Source organism: Sus scrofa, chromosome 14 (genome assembly GCF_000003025.6).
Source record: "Sus scrofa isolate TJ Tabasco breed Duroc chromosome 14, Sscrofa11.1, whole genome shotgun sequence".
Lineage (NCBI taxonomy): Eukaryota > Metazoa > Chordata > Mammalia > Artiodactyla > Suidae > Sus > Sus scrofa.
This window is the reverse complement of record NC_010456.5, coordinates 39,779,087-39,797,780: the sequence shown is the minus strand read 5'-3', so window position 1 is coordinate 39,797,780 and position 18,694 is coordinate 39,779,087. Positions and strand designations below refer to the sequence as shown.

At 40.0% G+C, this 18,694-nt stretch overlaps 1 protein-coding gene across 10 annotated transcripts in view; it reads right to left on the bottom strand.

Annotated features, from left to right (window-relative positions):
- Positions 1-18,694, bottom strand: part of TMEM116 (transmembrane protein 116) — a 116,875-nt gene that overhangs the window by 14,833 nt on the left and 83,348 nt on the right. For all 10 annotated transcript variants that reach the window (XM_021074212.1, XM_021074211.1, XM_005657328.3 and 7 more), the window contains 2 exons: positions 16,633-16,771; positions 14,351-14,495 (listed from right to left, as the gene is read on the bottom strand). In XM_021074212.1, coding sequence (XP_020929871.1) covers positions 14,351-14,495; positions 16,633-16,771 — 284 coding nt within the window. The remainder of the gene's footprint in view (positions 1-14,350; positions 14,496-16,632; positions 16,772-18,694) is intronic.

Below are 18,694 nucleotides of genomic sequence, written 5' to 3'. Positions count from 1 at the left end.
TTTGCTGTTGGGTTGTATAAGTTGCTTATATATTTTAGAGATTAAGCCCTTGTCAGTTGCATCATTTGAAACTATTTTCTCCCATTCTGTAAGTTGTGTTTTTGTTTTCTTTTTGGTTTCCTTTGCTGTGCAAAAGCTTTTCAGTTTGATGAGGTCCCATGGGTTTATTTTTGCTCTAATTTCTATTGCTTTGGGAGACTGACCTGAGAAAATATTCATGATGTTGATGTCAGAGAGTGTTTTGCCTATGTTTTCTTCTAGGAGTTTGATGGTGTCCTGTCGTATATTTAAGTCTTTCAGCCATTTGGAGTTTATTTTTGTGCATGGTGTGAGGGTGTGTTCTAGTTTCATTGCTTTGTATGCAGCTGTCCAGGTTTCCCAGCAATGCTTGCTGAATAGACTTTCCTTTTCCCATTTTATGCTCTTGCCTCCCTTGTCAAAGATTAATTGACCATAGGTATCAGGGTTTATTTCTGGATTCTCTAATCTGTTCCACTGGTCTGTCTGTCTGTTTTGATACCAGTACCACACTGTTTTGATGACTGTGGCTTTGTAGTATTTCTTAAAGTCTGGGAGAGTTATGCCTCCTGCTTGGTTTTTGTTTCTCAGGATTGCTTTGGCAATTCTGGGTCTTTTGTGGTTCCATATAAATGTTTGGATTGTTTGTTCTAGTTCTGTGAAAAATATCATGGGTAATTTGATAGGGATTGCATTGAATCTGTAGATTGCTTTGGGTAGTATGGCCATTTTTACAATATTGATTTTCCCAATCCAGGAACATGGAATATCTTTCCATTTCTTTACATCTTCTTTGATTTCTTTGATTAAAGTTTTATAGTTCTCAGCATATAGGTCCTTTACCTCCTTGGTCAGGTGTATTCCGAGGTATTTGATTTTGTGAGGTGCTATTTTAAAAGGTATCGTATTTTTGTATTCCTTTTCTAATATTTCATTGCTGGTATACAGAAATGCAACTGACTTCTGAATGTTAATCTTATATCCTGCCACTTTGCTGAATTTATTAATCAGTTCCAGTAGTTTTGGGGTTGAGTCCTTAGGGTTTTCTAGGTATAGTATCATGTCATCTGCATACAGTGACAGTTTGATCTCTTCTCTTCCTATATGGATGCCTTTTATTTCTTTTGTTTGTCTAATTGCTGTGGCTAGGACTTCCAAAACTATGTTGAAGAGCAGTGGTGAGAGTGGGCATCCCTGTCTTGTTCCAGATTTGAGTGAGGCGGCTTTCAGTTTTTCCCTATTGAGTACTATATTTGCTGTGGGTTTCTCATAAATGACTTTGATTATATTCAGGAATGTTCCCTCTATACCCACTTTGGCGAGGGTCTTGATCATGAATGGATGTTGGACTTTGTCAAATGCTTTTTCTGCATCTATTGAGATGATCATACGATTTTTGACTTTTTTTTTTTGTTAATGTGGTGTATGATGCTGATTGATTTGCGTATGTTGAACCATCCTTGTGAACCTGGCATGAACCCAACCTGGTCATGGTGTATAATTTTTTTGGTATGTTGTTGGATTCGGTTGGCTAAGATTTTGTTGAGAATTTTTGCATCTATATTCATGAATGATATTGGCCGATCGTTTTCTTTTTTGGTGGTATCTCTGTCTGGTTTTGGAATGAGGGTGATGGTGGCCTCATAGAATGTCTTTGGGAGTATTCCTTCTTCTTCAACCTTTTGAAAAAGTTTAAGGAGGATGGGCACCAATTCCTCTTTATATGTTTGATAAAATTCACCTGTGAAGCCATCTGGTCCTGGCCTTTTATTTGTAGGGAGTGATTTTATGACCTCTTCAATTTCATTTCTAGTGATCGGTCTGTTCAGTTGGTCTGTTTCTGCTTGATTCAGTTTTGGCAGGCTGTAAGATTCTAGAAAATTGTCCATTTCTTCCAGATTGTCAAACTTGTTGCCATACAGTTGTTCATAGTATTCTCTTATGGTTTTTTGTATTTCTGCTGCATCCGTTGTGATTTCTCCTTTTTCACTTAAAACTTTGGTTATTTGGGTTCTTTCTCTCCTCTTTTTAGTGAGTCTGGCCAGGGGTTTGTCAATTTTGTTCACCTTTTCAAAGAACCAGCTCTTGGTTTTATTAATTTTCTCTCTTGTTTTTTGAGTCTCTATTTTATTGATTTCTTCTTTGATCTTTATAATTTCCTTCCTTCTGCTGACTTTAGGACTTTTTTGTTCTTCTTTTTCTAATTCATTTAGGTGGAGGGTTAAGTTGTCAATTTGGGATCTTTCTTCTTTTTTGAGAAAGGCCTGTATTGCTATAAATTTCCCTCTGAGCACTGCTTTCGCAGCATCGCATAGATTTTGAGAGGTTGTGTCTTCATTATCATTTGTTTCAAGGTAGTTTTTAATTTCCTTCTTGATTTCCTCATTGACCCATTGGTTTTTTAGTAGCATGTTGTTTAGTCTCCATGTAGTAGGTTTTTTCTCTTTCCTTTTCCCATGGTCGGTTTCTAATTTCATGGCATTGTGGTCAGAGAAGATACTTGAGATAATTTCTATGCCCCTAAATTTATTGAGATTAGCTTTGTGTCCCAATATGTGGTCGATTCTTGAGAATGTTCCATGAGCATTTGAGAAGAATGTGTATTCTGATTTTTTTGGATGTAGTGTCCTGAAGATATCAATTAAGTCTAACTTTTCTATTGTTTCCTTTAGGATCTCTGTTGCTTTATTGGTTTTCTGTCTAGAGGATCTGTCCATTGATGTGAGGGGGTATTAAGGTCTCCTACTATGATTGTATTCTCATCAATATCTCCCTTTATGTCTGTTAATATTTGTTGTATGTATCTGGGTGCTCCTATATTTGGGGCATATATGTTGACGATAGTAACATCCTCTCCTTGGATGGATCCCTTAATCATTAAATAGTGTCCTTCTTTGTCTTTCTTTATGTCTTTTGTTTTAAAGTCTATTTTGTCTGATATGAGTGTTGCGACTCCTGCTTTTCTGTCTTGTCTATTGGCGTGAAATATTTTTCCCCACCCTTTCACTTTCAATCTATGTGTATCTTTTGTCCTAAGGTGAGTTTCTTGTAGGCAGCATATTGAAGGTTTTTGCCTTTTTATCCACTCAGCCACTCTGTGTCTTTTGATTGGGGCATTCAGTCCATTGACATTTAAGGTGATAATTGATAGATGATTATTTATTGCCATTTGAACCTCGTGTTCCAGTTGATTCTGTGGTTCTCCATTCTTCCTTTCTTTTTTTTTTTTTTTTTTTTTTTTTTTGGTTGGATGGTCTTCTGTTATCATCTGCTTGAGTGTATTTTTTTTTCATTTTTTGCAAATGCAATATTTGATTTTGGCTTGTGGTTGCCCTGTTTTTTAAGTATGCTAACCCCTTCCTATAATTGTGTGTTTTAGCCTGATGGTCCTGTAAGTTCAAACACTTCATTACTATATTAAAATTAAGAAGAGAAACATACAAAGAAACAAACATAAAGGGTTATTTATTTCCTAACATCCCTTGCCCACATTTTATGGTTTTGATGACCCTTTTTTTTTCTTTTTAATTTTATTTTGTTTGAAGCATGTTCATGATTAAATCCGTATGCTGGCTTATTTGAATGACTGCTCTCTGATTGCGGTTTCCTCAGTCCTAGTTCTTCCTCTTCTTCTTCTTTTTTTTTTCTTTTCTTTTTTCTTCCCTTTCCTTCCTTTCTTTTCGGTTTAGAGAAGCCCTTTCAATATTTCCTTTAACCTGGGTTTTGTGTTGCTGTATTCTTTAAGTTTTTGTTTGTTGGGAAAAATTTTTATTTCCCCTTCTATTTTAAATGATATTCTTGCTGGATAGAGTATTCTAGGTTGCATATTTTTTCCTTTTGGCACTTTAAATATCTCTTGCCATTCCCTCCTGGCCTGTAGTGTTTCTGTAGAGAAATCAGCTGATATTCTTATGGGGGTTCCCTTGTAGGTAACATTCTGCTTTTCTCTTGCTGCCTTTAGGATCCTCTCTTTATCATTAACTTTTGCCATTTTTATTATGATGTGTCGTGGTGTGGGTCTGTTTGGGTTCAGTTTGTTTGGGGCCCTCTGTGCTTCTTGTATCTTGAACCCAGTATCCTTTAGATTTGGGAAGTTTCCAGCGATAATTTCTTCAAATATATTTTCCATCCCCTTATCTCTTTCTACTCCTTCTGGAATTCCTATTATGCGTAGATTGGTCCACTTTATATTATCCCATAGGTCTCTTATATTGCTTTCCAGTTTTTTGATTCGGTTTTCTGTCTGTTGACCGGATTGAGTGAGTTCCATTATTCTATCTTCCATATCACTGATTCGTTCTTCTGCATTATTCATTCTGGTTTTTACTGCCCTTAGTTCAGTTTGCATCTCTGCAAATGAATGTTCTAGTTTTTCTTGGCTCCTCCTTATGTTTTCTAGTTCCTTTCTGAGGGTATCTGCATTACTGTTCATATCTTCTCTTAATTCCTTCAGTATTTTCACTATTTCTCTTTTGAACTCCAGGTCTGTCTGACTGCAGAGATGTGTTTCATTGTTGACTGTTTTAGGTGAGTTCTCCTGTTGGTTTGACTGGCGGTGGTTTCTCAGCTTCTTCATCTTGCTTGTTGTTTTCTTTCTCCTGAGGAAGTTGTACTCTCCGGTATCGGGCAGTGTTTGCCTTGTCACTGCCGTGGAATATTTCCTGAGGGCTGGCGTTGTTGGTCAATCTTTTTTGAGGCAGTGTGGCTTTTCTGGAGTGTTGATGGGGCTAACAGTGTTTCTTTGAAGCAAAGGAGGACTTCCTGAGGGCAGACAGGACTGGGAGGTCCACACCACGATGGTAGCAGATTTCACTTGGTTAGGCAGAGCTTGCTCTGGTGTTTTTAGGCTGTGGGGTTTCTTGCAGGGGGTTGACGGTGTTGGGCAGCTGTTCCTCAGGAGTGCAGCACCCCCTGGGGGCTGGAGCAGCTATCTGGGTCACTGAGAACCTAAGAGGCTCTTCCCTAGGGCAGCCCAACTCAGAAGGACGGCCTGCGAATATAGGCGGATCTTTTCACAGTCTGGCCAAGCTTGTTGCAGCTTTTCTGGGGTGCAGGGGCTCCTCCAGGGGGCTGGTGGTGCTGAGCAGCTATTCCGTGGGAGTGGGGCACCCCCTGAGGGCTTGGGTGGGTAGCAGGGCCACTGAAAACCCAAGAGGCTCCTCCCCAGGGCAGCCCGACTCAGAAAGACCATCTGAGATCTTTTCCCGACTCGGCCAGGCTTGTTGCAGCTTTTCTGGGCTGCAGGGGGTCCTGCCTGGAGCTGGCAGTCCTATGCAGCTGATCCACTAGGTCTCGGCACCCCCTGGGGGCTTTGGCTGGTAGCAGGGCCGCTGAAAACCCAAGAGGCTCCTCCCTGGGGCAGCCTGACTCAGAAAAACCGTCTGAGATCTTTTCCCGACTCAGCCAGGCTTTTTGCAGCTTTTCTGGGCTTTAGGGGGTCCTGCCTGGAGCTGACAGTCCTGTGCAGCTGATCCTATAGAGCTTGTCACCCCCTGGGGGCTTGGGTGGGTAGCAGGGCTGCTGGAAATCCAGGAGGCTCCTCCCCGGGGCAGCCTGACTCAGAAAAACTGTCCGAGAATTAGGCAGATCTATTCACAGCCTGGCTAGGCTTGTTCTAGCTTTTCTGGGCTGCAGGCCTTTTCTCGGGGGCTGGTGGTATTTGGTGCTGCTCTGTGGAAGTGTAGCCCCTCCAAAGGGCAAGCAGGCCTGTGCAGGGACAGCCCCTGCGGTGGTAGGCTTCAGGCAATTGTTGAGGCCAGTCCTCCCGGATGGCAGGCAGCCCCAGGTCTGGCGAGAGCGTAGGGGGTGGTGGGGGTGGGGGGAGGGGATGTACTGGGAAGCACAGCTTTCAGCTAGCTAGCGGGCCTGTAAACTTGCTGTGGCGTGGGGGGTATTCTATGGGGACCCACCCCTTCTTCTCCCCCCTCCCCAGCACGGGTGCAGACCAGGCTCTTCTCCCAGGTTCCCCCTGATGCGGCTTTCCACTTCCCCTCCCCTAGAGTATTGCTCCCTTCCTCTGCGACAGCTTTGTTTTCTAGTCTCCCAGGCAGTCTCTGCCCTGTCAGATGGTTTCTAGACCTCCCAAGCAGTTTCCGCTCCGCCCTGCCCCCCCAGCCCGTTCTCGGGGACTAACCTCTGGAGCCGAGGTCTCGGTGCCCAGCCCCCACCCAGACGTCCCCCGGCCCTTTCTCGGGGACTAACCTTCGGAGGCGAGGTCTCGGTGCCCAGCCCCCACCCAGGCGACTGTGCCCGTAGTTCAGATGGTCTGTTCGGTTCTTGATCGGCTTTTCCGTACTCCAACTTACTGCTACATTCTTCTCTGCATCTGGAGATTCCTCCGGTTCGTTTGATCTTTCCCCCGTATAGGTGACTTTCCAGGGTGCGGCATCCCTTTCTCCTCCGCAGTTCCCTTTCGGGAGCGCCCGTCCCTCTCGGATTCACCTTCTCTCACTCTCCTCTTTTCTCCCGTTCTGCCCAGTAATGTCACGAACTTTTTGCTGTTATTGGAGTTTAGGTTCCTCTGCCAGCGACTGGTTGCTGTTCTGTGCGAGTCATTTATTCTGTAGATGTGCTTTTTTTGTTGTGTTTGTGGGAGAGGGCGAGCGTGTCCCCCTACTCCTCCGCCATCTTGTCCTCTCTCTAGTCATCCTTCTTGATGAGGCTATTCTGCCTGATCACAACTCAATGGTTATCCTTTTCATTGCCTAGATCTTTCCATTAAGATACCCCCCTGAGCCAGAGTCAGAGACAAGATGGCAAAGTAGAAGGACTCAAACTCATTCTTCTCTCAGGAAAACAACAAAATTATAACTAACTGCTGAATAATCATCAACAAAATAGACTGGAAACTATGAAAAAATATATCCTATACCCAAAGAGAAAGAAGCAGCCACATTAAGACATTAGGAGGAGTGCTTTCACTATATAAGCAATTCCATATCCATGAGGTAGGTGACTCACAGATTAGAAAATAACTATATTACAGAGGCTCTCCCAGAGGAGTGAGAGTTTCGAACTGCATGTCAGGATCCCCAGCCTGGGCGTCTGACACTGGGAGGAGGAGCCCCCAAAGCATTTGGCATTGAAGGCCAGCAGGCCACATGTTCAGGGGCTCCACAGGACTGGGGGAAACAGAGACTCCATTCTTGGAAGGCACACAGGGTATCACCTGCAATGGGTCTCAGGGCAAAGCAGGGACTCCGTAAGAATTGGGGTCAGACCTACCTGTGGGTCTTGGAGGGTCTCCTGGGAAAGCAAAGGGTGGTTGTGGCTTGCTGTGGGGGCAGTACATTGTGGAGGCTGAGGTCTTGGGAATAATCATCAACATGAACTCCCCAGGAGGCTGCCATTTTGGAAAAATATGGCCTCACCTATCAGAGCTGAAAAGCCCCAGGCTGAACAACACATAGCATGGGAACACAGCCCCACCTATCAGCAAACAGGCTGCCTAAAGTCCTCTTAGGCACCCAGCTATCTCTAATCACAAACAGAGACAAAGCCCCACCCACCAGAAGGACAAGACTCAGCTCCTCCTACCAGTGGTTAGGCACCAGTCCCTCCAACCAAGAGGCCTGGCACAGCCACTGTATCAACTTCACCCACAAAAGGGTAGACACCAGAAGCAAGGGAGGTTACAAACCTGTAGCGTGGCAACAACCTTGTACCCTGCAGAAAAAAGATCACACAGAAAGCTATACAAAATGAAAAGACAAAGAAATATGACCCAGATGAATGAACAAGACAAAACCCCAGAAAAACACCTAAGTGTACTGGAGATAAGCAACCTCCATGAAAAAGACTTTAGAGTAATGAGAGTGAGGATGATCCAAGATCTTGGGGAACAAATGGAGGCAAAGATTGATAAATTATAAGAAACACTTAACAAATAAATATAAGATTTAAAGATTAAACACGCAGAGGTGCAAAATACAATAACCCAAATAAAAAATTCACAAGAAGGAAACAAGAGCAGAATACAGGAGGTAAAAGAACAAATAAGTGAAGTGGAAGACAGACTGGTGGAAATCACTGACATGGAACAGAATAAAGAAAAAAGAATGAAAAGAAATGAGGACAGTCTAGGAGAACCCTGGGACAACTTTAAATGCATCAACATTTGCATTATAGTGATGCCAGAAGGAGAAGAGGGAGAGAAAGGGTCAGAGATATTTGAAGAGCTAATAGCTGGAAACTTCCCTAACATGGGAAAGGAATCACTCACTCAAATCCAGGAAGCACAACAAACACCATATAGAATAAATCAAAGGAGGAACACCCCAAGACATATATTAATCAAACTGACCAAAATTAAAGACAAAAAGAAAATACTGAAAGCAGCTAGGGAAAGAAACAAATAACATACCAGGGAACCCCGATAAGGTTATCAGCAGGTTTTTCAGCAGAAAATCTGCAGGTCAGAAGGGAGTGGCATGATATACTTAATGCAATGAAAGGAAAAAACCTCCAACCAAGATTACTTTACCCAGCAAGGCTCTCATTCAGATTTGAAGGAGAAATCAAAAGCTTCGCAGATGAGCAAAACCTAAGAGAATTCAACACCACTAAACCAGCTTTACAACAAACATTAAAGGAACTTCTCCAGGTGGAAAAGAAAAGACCACCATTATAAAAAAGAAAATTACAAATAAGAAGGCTCACTGGTAAAGGCAGACAAATAGCAAAGGTAAGAAATCATCCATGCAAATATGAGAGTAAAACCAGCCATCATGAGAAGAGGAGGGTACAAATGCAGGATACTGGAAATACATTTGCAATTAAGATACCAGCAACTTAAAACAATCTTGTATAGGAGTTCCTGCCGTGGCTCAGTGGTAACAAATCCAACTGCTATCCATAAGGATGCAAGTTTGATCCTTGGCCCTGCTCAGTGGGTTAAGGATCTGATATTTCTGTGAGCTGTGGTATAGGTCACAGATGGGGCTTGGATCTGGCATTGCTGTGGCTGTGGTGTAGGCCAGCAGTTGCAGCTCTGATTCAATCCCTAGCCTGGGAATTTCTATGTGCCGCAGGTGTGGCCCTAAAAGTCTTATGTATATACAATCTCCTATATCAAAACCTCATAGTAACTGCAAACCAAAAACCTATAATTGACACATGCACAAATAAGAAAAAGCAATCCAAACATGACACTAAAGATAGTCATCAAACTGCAAAAAAAGAGAATAAAAGAAGGGAAGAAAAAAGACCAACAAAAACAAATCCAAAACAATTAACAAAATGGCAATAAGAACAGTACAACAGAAAAAAAATAATGTATTAGGGAAATAAAAAACTAAATAAAAAATAAAAATAAAGTAAAATGAAAAAAAAAGAATATGTATATCAATAATTACCTTACATATAAATGGACTAAATGCCCTGACCAAAAGACATAGACTGACTGAATGGATACAAAAACAAGACCCATATATATCCTGTCTACAAGAAACGTACTTCAGTTCCAGGGACCCACAAACTAAAGTGAGAAGATGAAAGAAGATATTCCATGCAAAGAGAAATCAAAAGAAGCTGGAGTAGCAATACTCATATCAGACAAACAGACTTTAAATAAAATAAAGATGGTTATAAGACACAAAAGGACATTACATAAAGGATTAATCCAAGAAGAAGATATAACAATTGTAAATACATATACACGCAACATAGGAGCACCACAATATATAAGGCAACTGCTAAAATGCTTAAAAGGAGAAATCAACAATAACACAATAATAGTTGGGGGATTTTAACACCCCACTTACAGGCAGATTATCCAGACAGAAGATCAACAAGGAAACACAGGGCTTAAATAATGCATTAGATCACATGGACTTAATAGATGCTTATAGAATATTCCATCCCAAAGTAGCAGAATACACATTTTGTTCAAGTGCACATGGAACATAGTCTAGGACAGATCACATTCTGGGCCACAAATCAAGCCTCAGTAAATTTAAGTAAACTGAAATCATATCAAGCATCTTTTCCAACCACAATGCTATGAGACTAGATGTCTTAAAAGATTCTAAGAAAAAAACTGCAAAAAAATCCAGACATGTGGAGACTAGATAATATGCTACTAAACAACCAATGGATCACTGAAGAAATCAAAGAGGAAATAAAAAAATACCTAAAGACACAATGATCTAAAACCTATGGGATGGGAGTTCCCATCCTGGCTCAGCGGAAACAAGTCTGACTAGGAACCATGAGGTTGCAGGTTCAATTCCTGACCTTGCTCAGTGGGTTAAGGATCTGGCATTGTCATGAGCTATGGTGGAGGTCATAGATGGTAGATGGGGCTCGGATCTGATGTGGCTGTGGCTGTGGCATAGGCTGGCAGCTACAGCTCCAATTCAACCCATAGCTCCAATTCGACCCCTGGGAACCTCCAAAAATAGAACCTATGAGATGCAGCAAAAGCAGTCCTAAGGGGAGAGTTTATAGCAATACAAGCCTACCTCAGGAAACAAGAAAAAACTCAAATAAACAACCTAACCTTATACCTAAAGGAACTAGAGAAAGAAGACTAAACAAAACCCAAAGTTAGTAGAAGGAAAGATATCATAAAGATCAGATCAGAAATAAATGAAAAAGAAATGAAGAAAACAATAGAAAAGATCACTGAAATTAAAAGCTGATTCTTTGAAGATATCAACAAAATTGATAAACCCTTAGCGGGCTTATAGAGAAATAAAGAACAAGGACTCAAATCAATAAAATTAGAAATGAAAAAGGAGAAGTTATGATAGATATCACAGAAATACAACAAATCATATGCAACTACTACAAGCAACTATATGCCAATAAAATGGATAACCTAGAAGAAATGGACAAATTCTTAGGTACGATATTCCAAGACTAAACTAGGAAGAAATAGAAAAGATGAATGAATCAAACACAAGTACTGAAATTGAAACTATTATTAAAAAACTTCCAACAAACAAAAGTCCAGGACCAGATAGCTTCACAGGAGAATTCTATCATTTAGAGAAGAGTTAATACCTATTCTTCTGAAGCTCTTCCAAAAAATTGCAGTGATAGGAACATTCCCAAACTCATTCTATGAGGCCATCATTACCCTGATACCAAAACTAGGCAAAGATACCACCAAAAAAGAAAATTACAGGCTTAGAGTTTCCGCTGTGGCACAATGGGATCAGTGGCATCTTGGGAGTTCTGGGACACAGGTTCAATCCCCAGCCCAGCAAAGTTAAATATCTGGCATTGCCAAAGCTGTGTCTTAGGTAGCAACCACAGCTTAGATCTGATCCCTGGTCCAGGAACTCTCTATGTCTCAGAGTGGCCAAAAAAGAAAAAGAAAATTATAGGCCAATATCACTGACGAACAGAGATGCAAAAATCCTCAAAAAATTTAAGCAAACAAAATCCAGCAATACACTGAAAAGATCATATACTATGATCAAATGGGACTTATCCCAGGGATGAAAGGATTTTTCAATAGCTGCAAATCAATCAGTGCAATACACCACATTAACAAACTGAGGAATAAAAACCATATGATCATATCAATAGATGCAAAAAAGCTTTTGATAAAGTCCAATACCCACTTCTGATAAAAGCCCTCCAGAAAGTGTATATAGAGGGAATCTACCTCAACATAATAAAGGCCGTATACAACAAACCCACTGCTAACATCATTCTCAACAGCAAAAAGCAGAAAGAATTCTTGCTAAGATCAGAAACAAGGCAAGGATGTACACTCTTGGCACTTTCAGTCAACATAGTTTTGGAAGTCCTAGCTGCAGCAATCAGAGAAGAAAAAGAAATAAAAGGAATCCAAATTGGAAAGGAAGAAGTAAAACTATTACTGTTTACAGATGACATGATATTATACGCAGAAAATCCTAAAGACACTACTAGAAAATTCTTAGAGGTCATCAATGAATTTGGTAAAGTTGTAGGATACAAAATTAATACACAGAAGTCTATTGTATCTCTATAAACTAATAGTGAAAAATCAGAGGAGAAACTATGGAAACAGTCCCATTTGCTATCATATCAAAATAATAAAATATGTAGGAATAAATTTACCTAAAGAGACAAAAGACCTGTACTCCGAAAACTATATGACACTGATGAAAGAAATCAAAGGTGATACAAACAGATGGAAAGATATAACATGCTCTTAGATTGGAAGAATCAATATTGTCAAAATGACTGTACTACACAAGGCAAGCTACAGATTCAACATAATCCCTATTAAATTACCAATGGCATTTTTCACAGAACCAGAACAAAAAAAGTTTTAATTTGTATGGAACACAAAAGACCCTGAAGAGCCAAAGCCATCCTGAGAAAGAAAAATGGAGTTGGAGGAATCGGTCCCCCTGACTTCAGACTATACTACAAAGCTTCAGTCATCAAAATGGTATGATACTGGCACAAAAATAGAAATATAGATCAATGGAACAGGACAGAAAGCCCAGAAATAAACCCAAGTACCTATGGTCAACTAATCTAGGACAAAGGAGGCAAGAATACAGAACAGAAAAAAAAGTCTCTTCAATAAGTGGTGCTAGGAAAACCTGACAGCTACATGTAAAAGAATGAAATTAGAACACTTTCTAACACCATACACAAAAATAAATTCAAAATGGATTAAAGACCTAAATATAAGACCAGATACTATAAAACCCTTAGAGGAAAACAGAGGCCACTATCTGCCATAAGTTGCAGCAGAGACCCACCTCCTAGAAAAATGAAAATAAAAACAAAAATAAACAAATGGAACCTAATTAAAATTTAAAAGCTTTTTCACATCAAAGGAAACCATAAATGAAATTTAAAAACAACCCACAGAAAGGGAGAAAATATTTGCCCATGAAGCGACTGATGAGGGATTAATCTCTAAAATATACAAACACCTCCTGCAGCTCAATATCCAAAAAACAACTTAATCAAAAAATAAGCATAAGATCTAAATAGACATTTCTCCAAATAAGACATACAGATGGCCAAAAAAAACCCACATGAAAAGATTCTCAACATCACTAATTATTAGAGAAATGCAAATCAAAACTACTATGAGGAGAGTTCCTGATGGGATGCAATAGGATTGGCGGCGTCTTGGGAGAGCTGGGATTCAGGTTCAATCAGTGGGTTAAGTATCTGGTGATGCCATGGCTGCAGCTCAGATCTGATCCCTGGCCTGGGAACTCCACATGCTGTGGAGTGGCCAACACTGCCCCCCCCCCAAAAAAAACTAGGAGTTCCTGTTGTGGTGATAGCAGAAACAAATGACTAGGAACCATGAGGTTGCAGGTTTGATCCCTGGCCTCACTCAGTGGGTTAAGGATCTGGCGTTGCCATGAGCTGTGGTGTAGGTCACAGATGAGGCTTGGATCCTGCATGGCTGTGGCTGTGGCGTAGGCCGGCAGCTGTAGCTCCAATTTGACCCCTGGCCTGGGAATCTCCATATGCTGTGGGTGTGGCCCTAAAAAGAAAAATAAATAAATAAATAAATAAATAAAACTATGAGGTACCACCTTATACCAGCCAGAATGGCCATCATCAAAAAGTCTATGAACAATAAGTGCTGGAGAAGGTATGGAGAAAAAGGAACCCTGTTACACTGTTTGTGAGAATGTAAATTGGTGCAACCACTATGAAAAACATTATGGAAGTTCCTCAAAAAATTAAACTAGAACTACCATATGATCCAGCAATCCCACTCCTGGGCACCTACCCAGAGAAATCCGCAATTTGAAAAGATACATGCACCCCAATGTTCACTGCAGCACTATTCACAATAGCCAAGACATGGAAGCAATCTAAATGTCCATAGACAGAGGAATGGATAAAGATTCCATATACACAATGGAATATTACTCAGCCATAGAAAAGAATGAAATAATCCATTTGTAGCAACATGGATGTACCTAAAGATTATCCCACTAAGCGAAATTAAGTCAGACTGGGAAAGACAAACATCATGATACCACTTATATGTGGAATCTAAAAAAAAGGACACAAATGAACTTATTTTCAGAATAGAAACAGACTTATAGACTTTGAAAAACTTATAATTACCACAGGGCACAGATTGGGGAAAATGGGATGGACTGGGGGTTTGGGATTGGCATATGCACACTGAGGTATACAGAATGACTGGCCAACAGTGACTTGCTGTACAGCATAGAAAACTCTACCTAGTATTCTGTGATAATCTGTGGGAAAGAATCTGAAAGAGAATGGATGTGTGTACATATATAACTGAATCACTTTGTTGTACAGAAGAAATTATCACAACATTATAAAGCAACTATTCTTCAATAAAACTTTTTAAAATGGGGAAAAAAAAGATACCCACCTGGGCCCCAGCAACAAAAGAAGGCCACCGGGTAGAAGAGCACCTGCTGTTCCACGATGTGAATTGCTGCCCACTGTTCACTCCCCAGAAAGCCAGTCGATTTCACAAACTTCTTAAAAAGTGCCTGGGCTTGGATGAGTAAGACCTGAACATGAGTACAGCAGTGAGTAGTCTGCCTAAGGCTTACTTAAACTAGTCTATTATTAGAGAGAGATCCTTCTCTCAGGACCTGACAGCAAGAAAGACCATCCTCCTGCCTATCATCTGAGACTAGGCTTTTTCTAAGGGAAAATTATTTCAGAGTGAACTTTTGCTTGCCCAGGAAAATTGACAGATATTAGCCAAACTTGTGATTACCATGTTCAATACATGAACATTACATCAACCCTCAGGCTTTTATGTTTCTCACTGAAATTAATCAATATGTATGGGAAACTAAAACTAAGATGTAACCAGATCTTTTAAAACACCTTATCAGAGGTTGTGTTAGAAAGTGTTATATGCATTATATTCCCCCTTTCTTATGGCTGCGCCCATGGCATGTGGAAGTTCCTGGGCCAGGGATGGAACCTGTGCCACAGCAGCGGCCAAGCTGCTGTAGTGACAATGCCAGATCCTTAATGTTCTGAGCCATATGGAAACTCCTTAATACTCTCAAAATAAACAGTTTAGCACTGTGGGCTGAGCTTAAATTCTCAATTTCAAGCCAAAAAATGTTTTAGGATGTCTCTTCTTGCCGTTAGATGGAAAACAGTTTGTTTTCCCCTTCCCATTTAGAAGCTATTTGAATACATTTTAGTTACTGAAATAAATATAAATCAGTTCAATGTCCTTTTGTGAGGAGTAAAATTAGGTAATAAACTTGGCAATAAAATCCGACCAAATTTGGAAATTTTCTTAATAATCTAGATCTACTCTTTAAGTTAATAACACAGTTACTTAAGTTTAACCATGTAGTTTCCTTTCCCCCAAATATAGGAATCAAAGAGTCTTGAATTTAATTGAGACTATTTATGTCTATCAAAATAAGTTCACCATCTGCTGATTTTAAAAGAATCAGAATGCTAATTCTGAATGCTTACTAAAGCCTGGGTTATTATGAATCCCCAGGGTGCTGAAGTTTGGGGAGATTTGTCTCTCTTGTCAATCAGTTCTAAATGTAAACTATCAAGGCCACTTTAATATAAACTAGTTATTACTCATTCTTTACAAAGTTGCTGATTTGAGCTAAGCTAAGCTATCCTTATAAATTATTTTTGAATTGCCAAAGAAAATTCTCCACCATTATATTTCATATATTTCATTCAAATGCAGCTATGCTAGCAAAAAAAAAAAAAAAAAAAAAAAAAGGAGTTCCCATCGTGGCTCAGTGGTTAATGAATCATGAAGTTGTGGGTTCGATCCCTGGCCTCACTCAGTGTTTTAAGGATGCCGTGAGCTGTGGTGTAGGTCTCAGGTGTGGCTCAGATCCCGAGTTGCTGTGGCTCTGATGTAGGCGGGCGACTAGACCCCTAGCCTGGGAACCTCCAAATGCTGCGGGTACGGCCCTGAAAAGACAAAGAAAAAAAAAAAACGAAAAACCTAAAGAACTATGGGATAAAGTTCCTCTGCAATCACAGTTTGCAATTCCTGAACTAGCATATGAAGAGAGGAGAAAATGATACTGAAAGGTAGATACAGCAAACAAAAAGGCATATTTGCTTGATTACTGACTTCGTATTAGGCACTTATATATAAATAATGTATTGTCCCATGGATGATTATTTTAATTGTTCATCATTCTGATAATGTCAAATGAGTTTTTAATAACTGCCTGATCATTTTATTTTATTTTTTTTGCCTGAACATTTTAAACTCAGTTTGACACAGCATAAATGCAAAATTATAGTCAATAAAGAACTGAGAAAACTCTTTAATTATTTGGAAAATTAAATCACAGAACATGTCCTGTGTTCCAGGGTGTCATACTAAATGAAGAATATATTTGACATATAATGGTGTTCTGGTCTGGTCCTTCATAAGGATCCACAGGAATATATATTAGGTCTAGAGTGAACCTAACTCACATAATTAGTACAGGATCTTTTTCTCAGTTATCATTTGATCTTGGGAAGTCCAAAAAACTGAGGTAGTAATTAAATTATCAGCATATACTACCCACTTTCTTAGTTCTAGGACTATAAGAAATACCTCTCTACCTCATCTTTCCCAGGCCTGGGAATACTGCCCCTTCTGACACAATCCCTCCTCTTTCCATAAAGGCAGATGGGGTGGCATCATACCACAATGATGAAGAGGCTGAGTAGGAAGCTGGCCAGGAAAATGATGAGCCCATAAAAATAAAGTGTGCTGCAGACTGATGTGTTGGCAGAAGGCAGGAGTTCTGCCATGGCTGATGGTGGTGAGTACATCAGGATACACCTAGGAAGAGAATCAGTGGACAGGAGCGCTGCTAGAGGTATAAGACCAGAGAGACACACATTTGGTGCAACAAAAGTTAATGAAAATGTAATTTTCCTTATCATTTAGCTAATCCTTGCCCACAACACCTTGTTCCTTCTCATTAACACATTATCTTCCAGTTATTTTGTATTATATTTATACTTATATATTTTTAGCCTTGACTACATGCCCTGTCCATAGCCCATTTCATATACAAGCACCTTGGCCAGAATGTATGTATAAAGTCTTTCTCCATCTTTTTTTTTTTTTCTGGTCGTGCCCATAGTAAGTGCAAGTTCCTGGGCCAAGGATGGAACCTGTGCCACAGCAGCAACCCAAGCCACTTCAGTGACAATGCCGGATCCTTAACTTGCTGAGCTCCATCTTTATTTATAGAAAAGAACAGGTGTTTATTTTTGTGCATGGTGTGAGGATATGTTCTAGTTTCATTGATTTGCATGCAGCTGTCCAGGTTTCCCAGCACCACCTGGAAAAGACTGTCTTTTTTCCATTTTATATTCTTGCCTCCTTTGTCAAAGATTAATTGATTGTAGGTGTCTGGGTTTATTTCTGGGTTCTCTATTCTGTTCCATTGGTCCTATGTCTGTTTTGGTACAAGTACCACACTGTCTTGATTACTATGACTTTGTACTACTGCCTGAAGTCTGGGAGAGTTATGTCTCCTGCTTGGTTTTGGTTCCTCAGGATTGCTTTTGCAATTCTGGGTCTTTTTTGGTTCCATATAAATTTTTGGATTGTGTGTTCTAGTTCTGTGAAAAATGTCATAGGTAATTTGATAGGGATTGCATTGAATAAACTCAAAATGGCTTAAAGACTTAAATATAAGACAAGACACCATCCAAGTCCTGGAAGAGAACATAGGCAAAACATTCTCTGATAACAATGTAACAAATGTTTTCTCAGGTCAGTCTCCCAAAGCAACAGAAGTAAAAGTAAAAATAAAAAAATGGGACCTAGTCAAACTGAAAAGCTTTTGCACAGCAAAGGAAACCAAAAAGAAAACAAAAACACAACTTACAGAATGGGAGAAAATAGTTTCAAATGATGCAACTGACAAGGGCTTCATCTCTAAAATATACAAACAACTTATACAACTCAACAGCAAAAAAGCCAACAACCCTATGGAAAAATGGGCAAAAGACCTGAATAGACATTTCTCCAGGGAAGATATACAGATGGCTAACAAGCACATGAAAAAAATGCTCAACATCCCTGATTATTAGAGAAATGCAAATCAAAACTACCATAAGATACCACCACACACCAGTCAGAATGGCCATCATTAATAAGTCCACAAATAGCAAATGCTGGAGAGGGTATGGAGAAAAGGGAACCCTCCTGCACTGTTGATGGGAATGTAAATTGGTACAACCACTATGGAGATACCTTAGAAAACTATACATAGAACTACCACATGACCCAGCAACCCCACTCTTGGGCATATACCCGGGCAAAACTCTCCTTAAAAAAGACACATGCACCTGCATGTTCATTGCAGCACTATTCACAATAAGCCAAGACATGGGAACAATCCAAATGTCCATTAGGAAGATGTGGTATATATACACAACAGAATACTACTCAGCCATAAAAAAGAATAAAATAATGCCCATTTGCAGCAACATGGATGGAACTAGAGACTCTCATACTGAGTGAAGTAAGTCAGAAAGAGAAAGACAAATACCATATTATATCACTCACATCTGGGATCTAATATATGGCACAAACGAACCTTTCCACAGAAAAGAAAATCATGATCTTGGAGAACAGACTTGTGGTTGCCAAGGGGGAAAGGGACAGAGTGGGATGGACTGGGAGCTGTGGGTTAACAGATGCAGACTATTGCCTCTGGAATGGATTAGCAATGAGATCCTGCTGTGT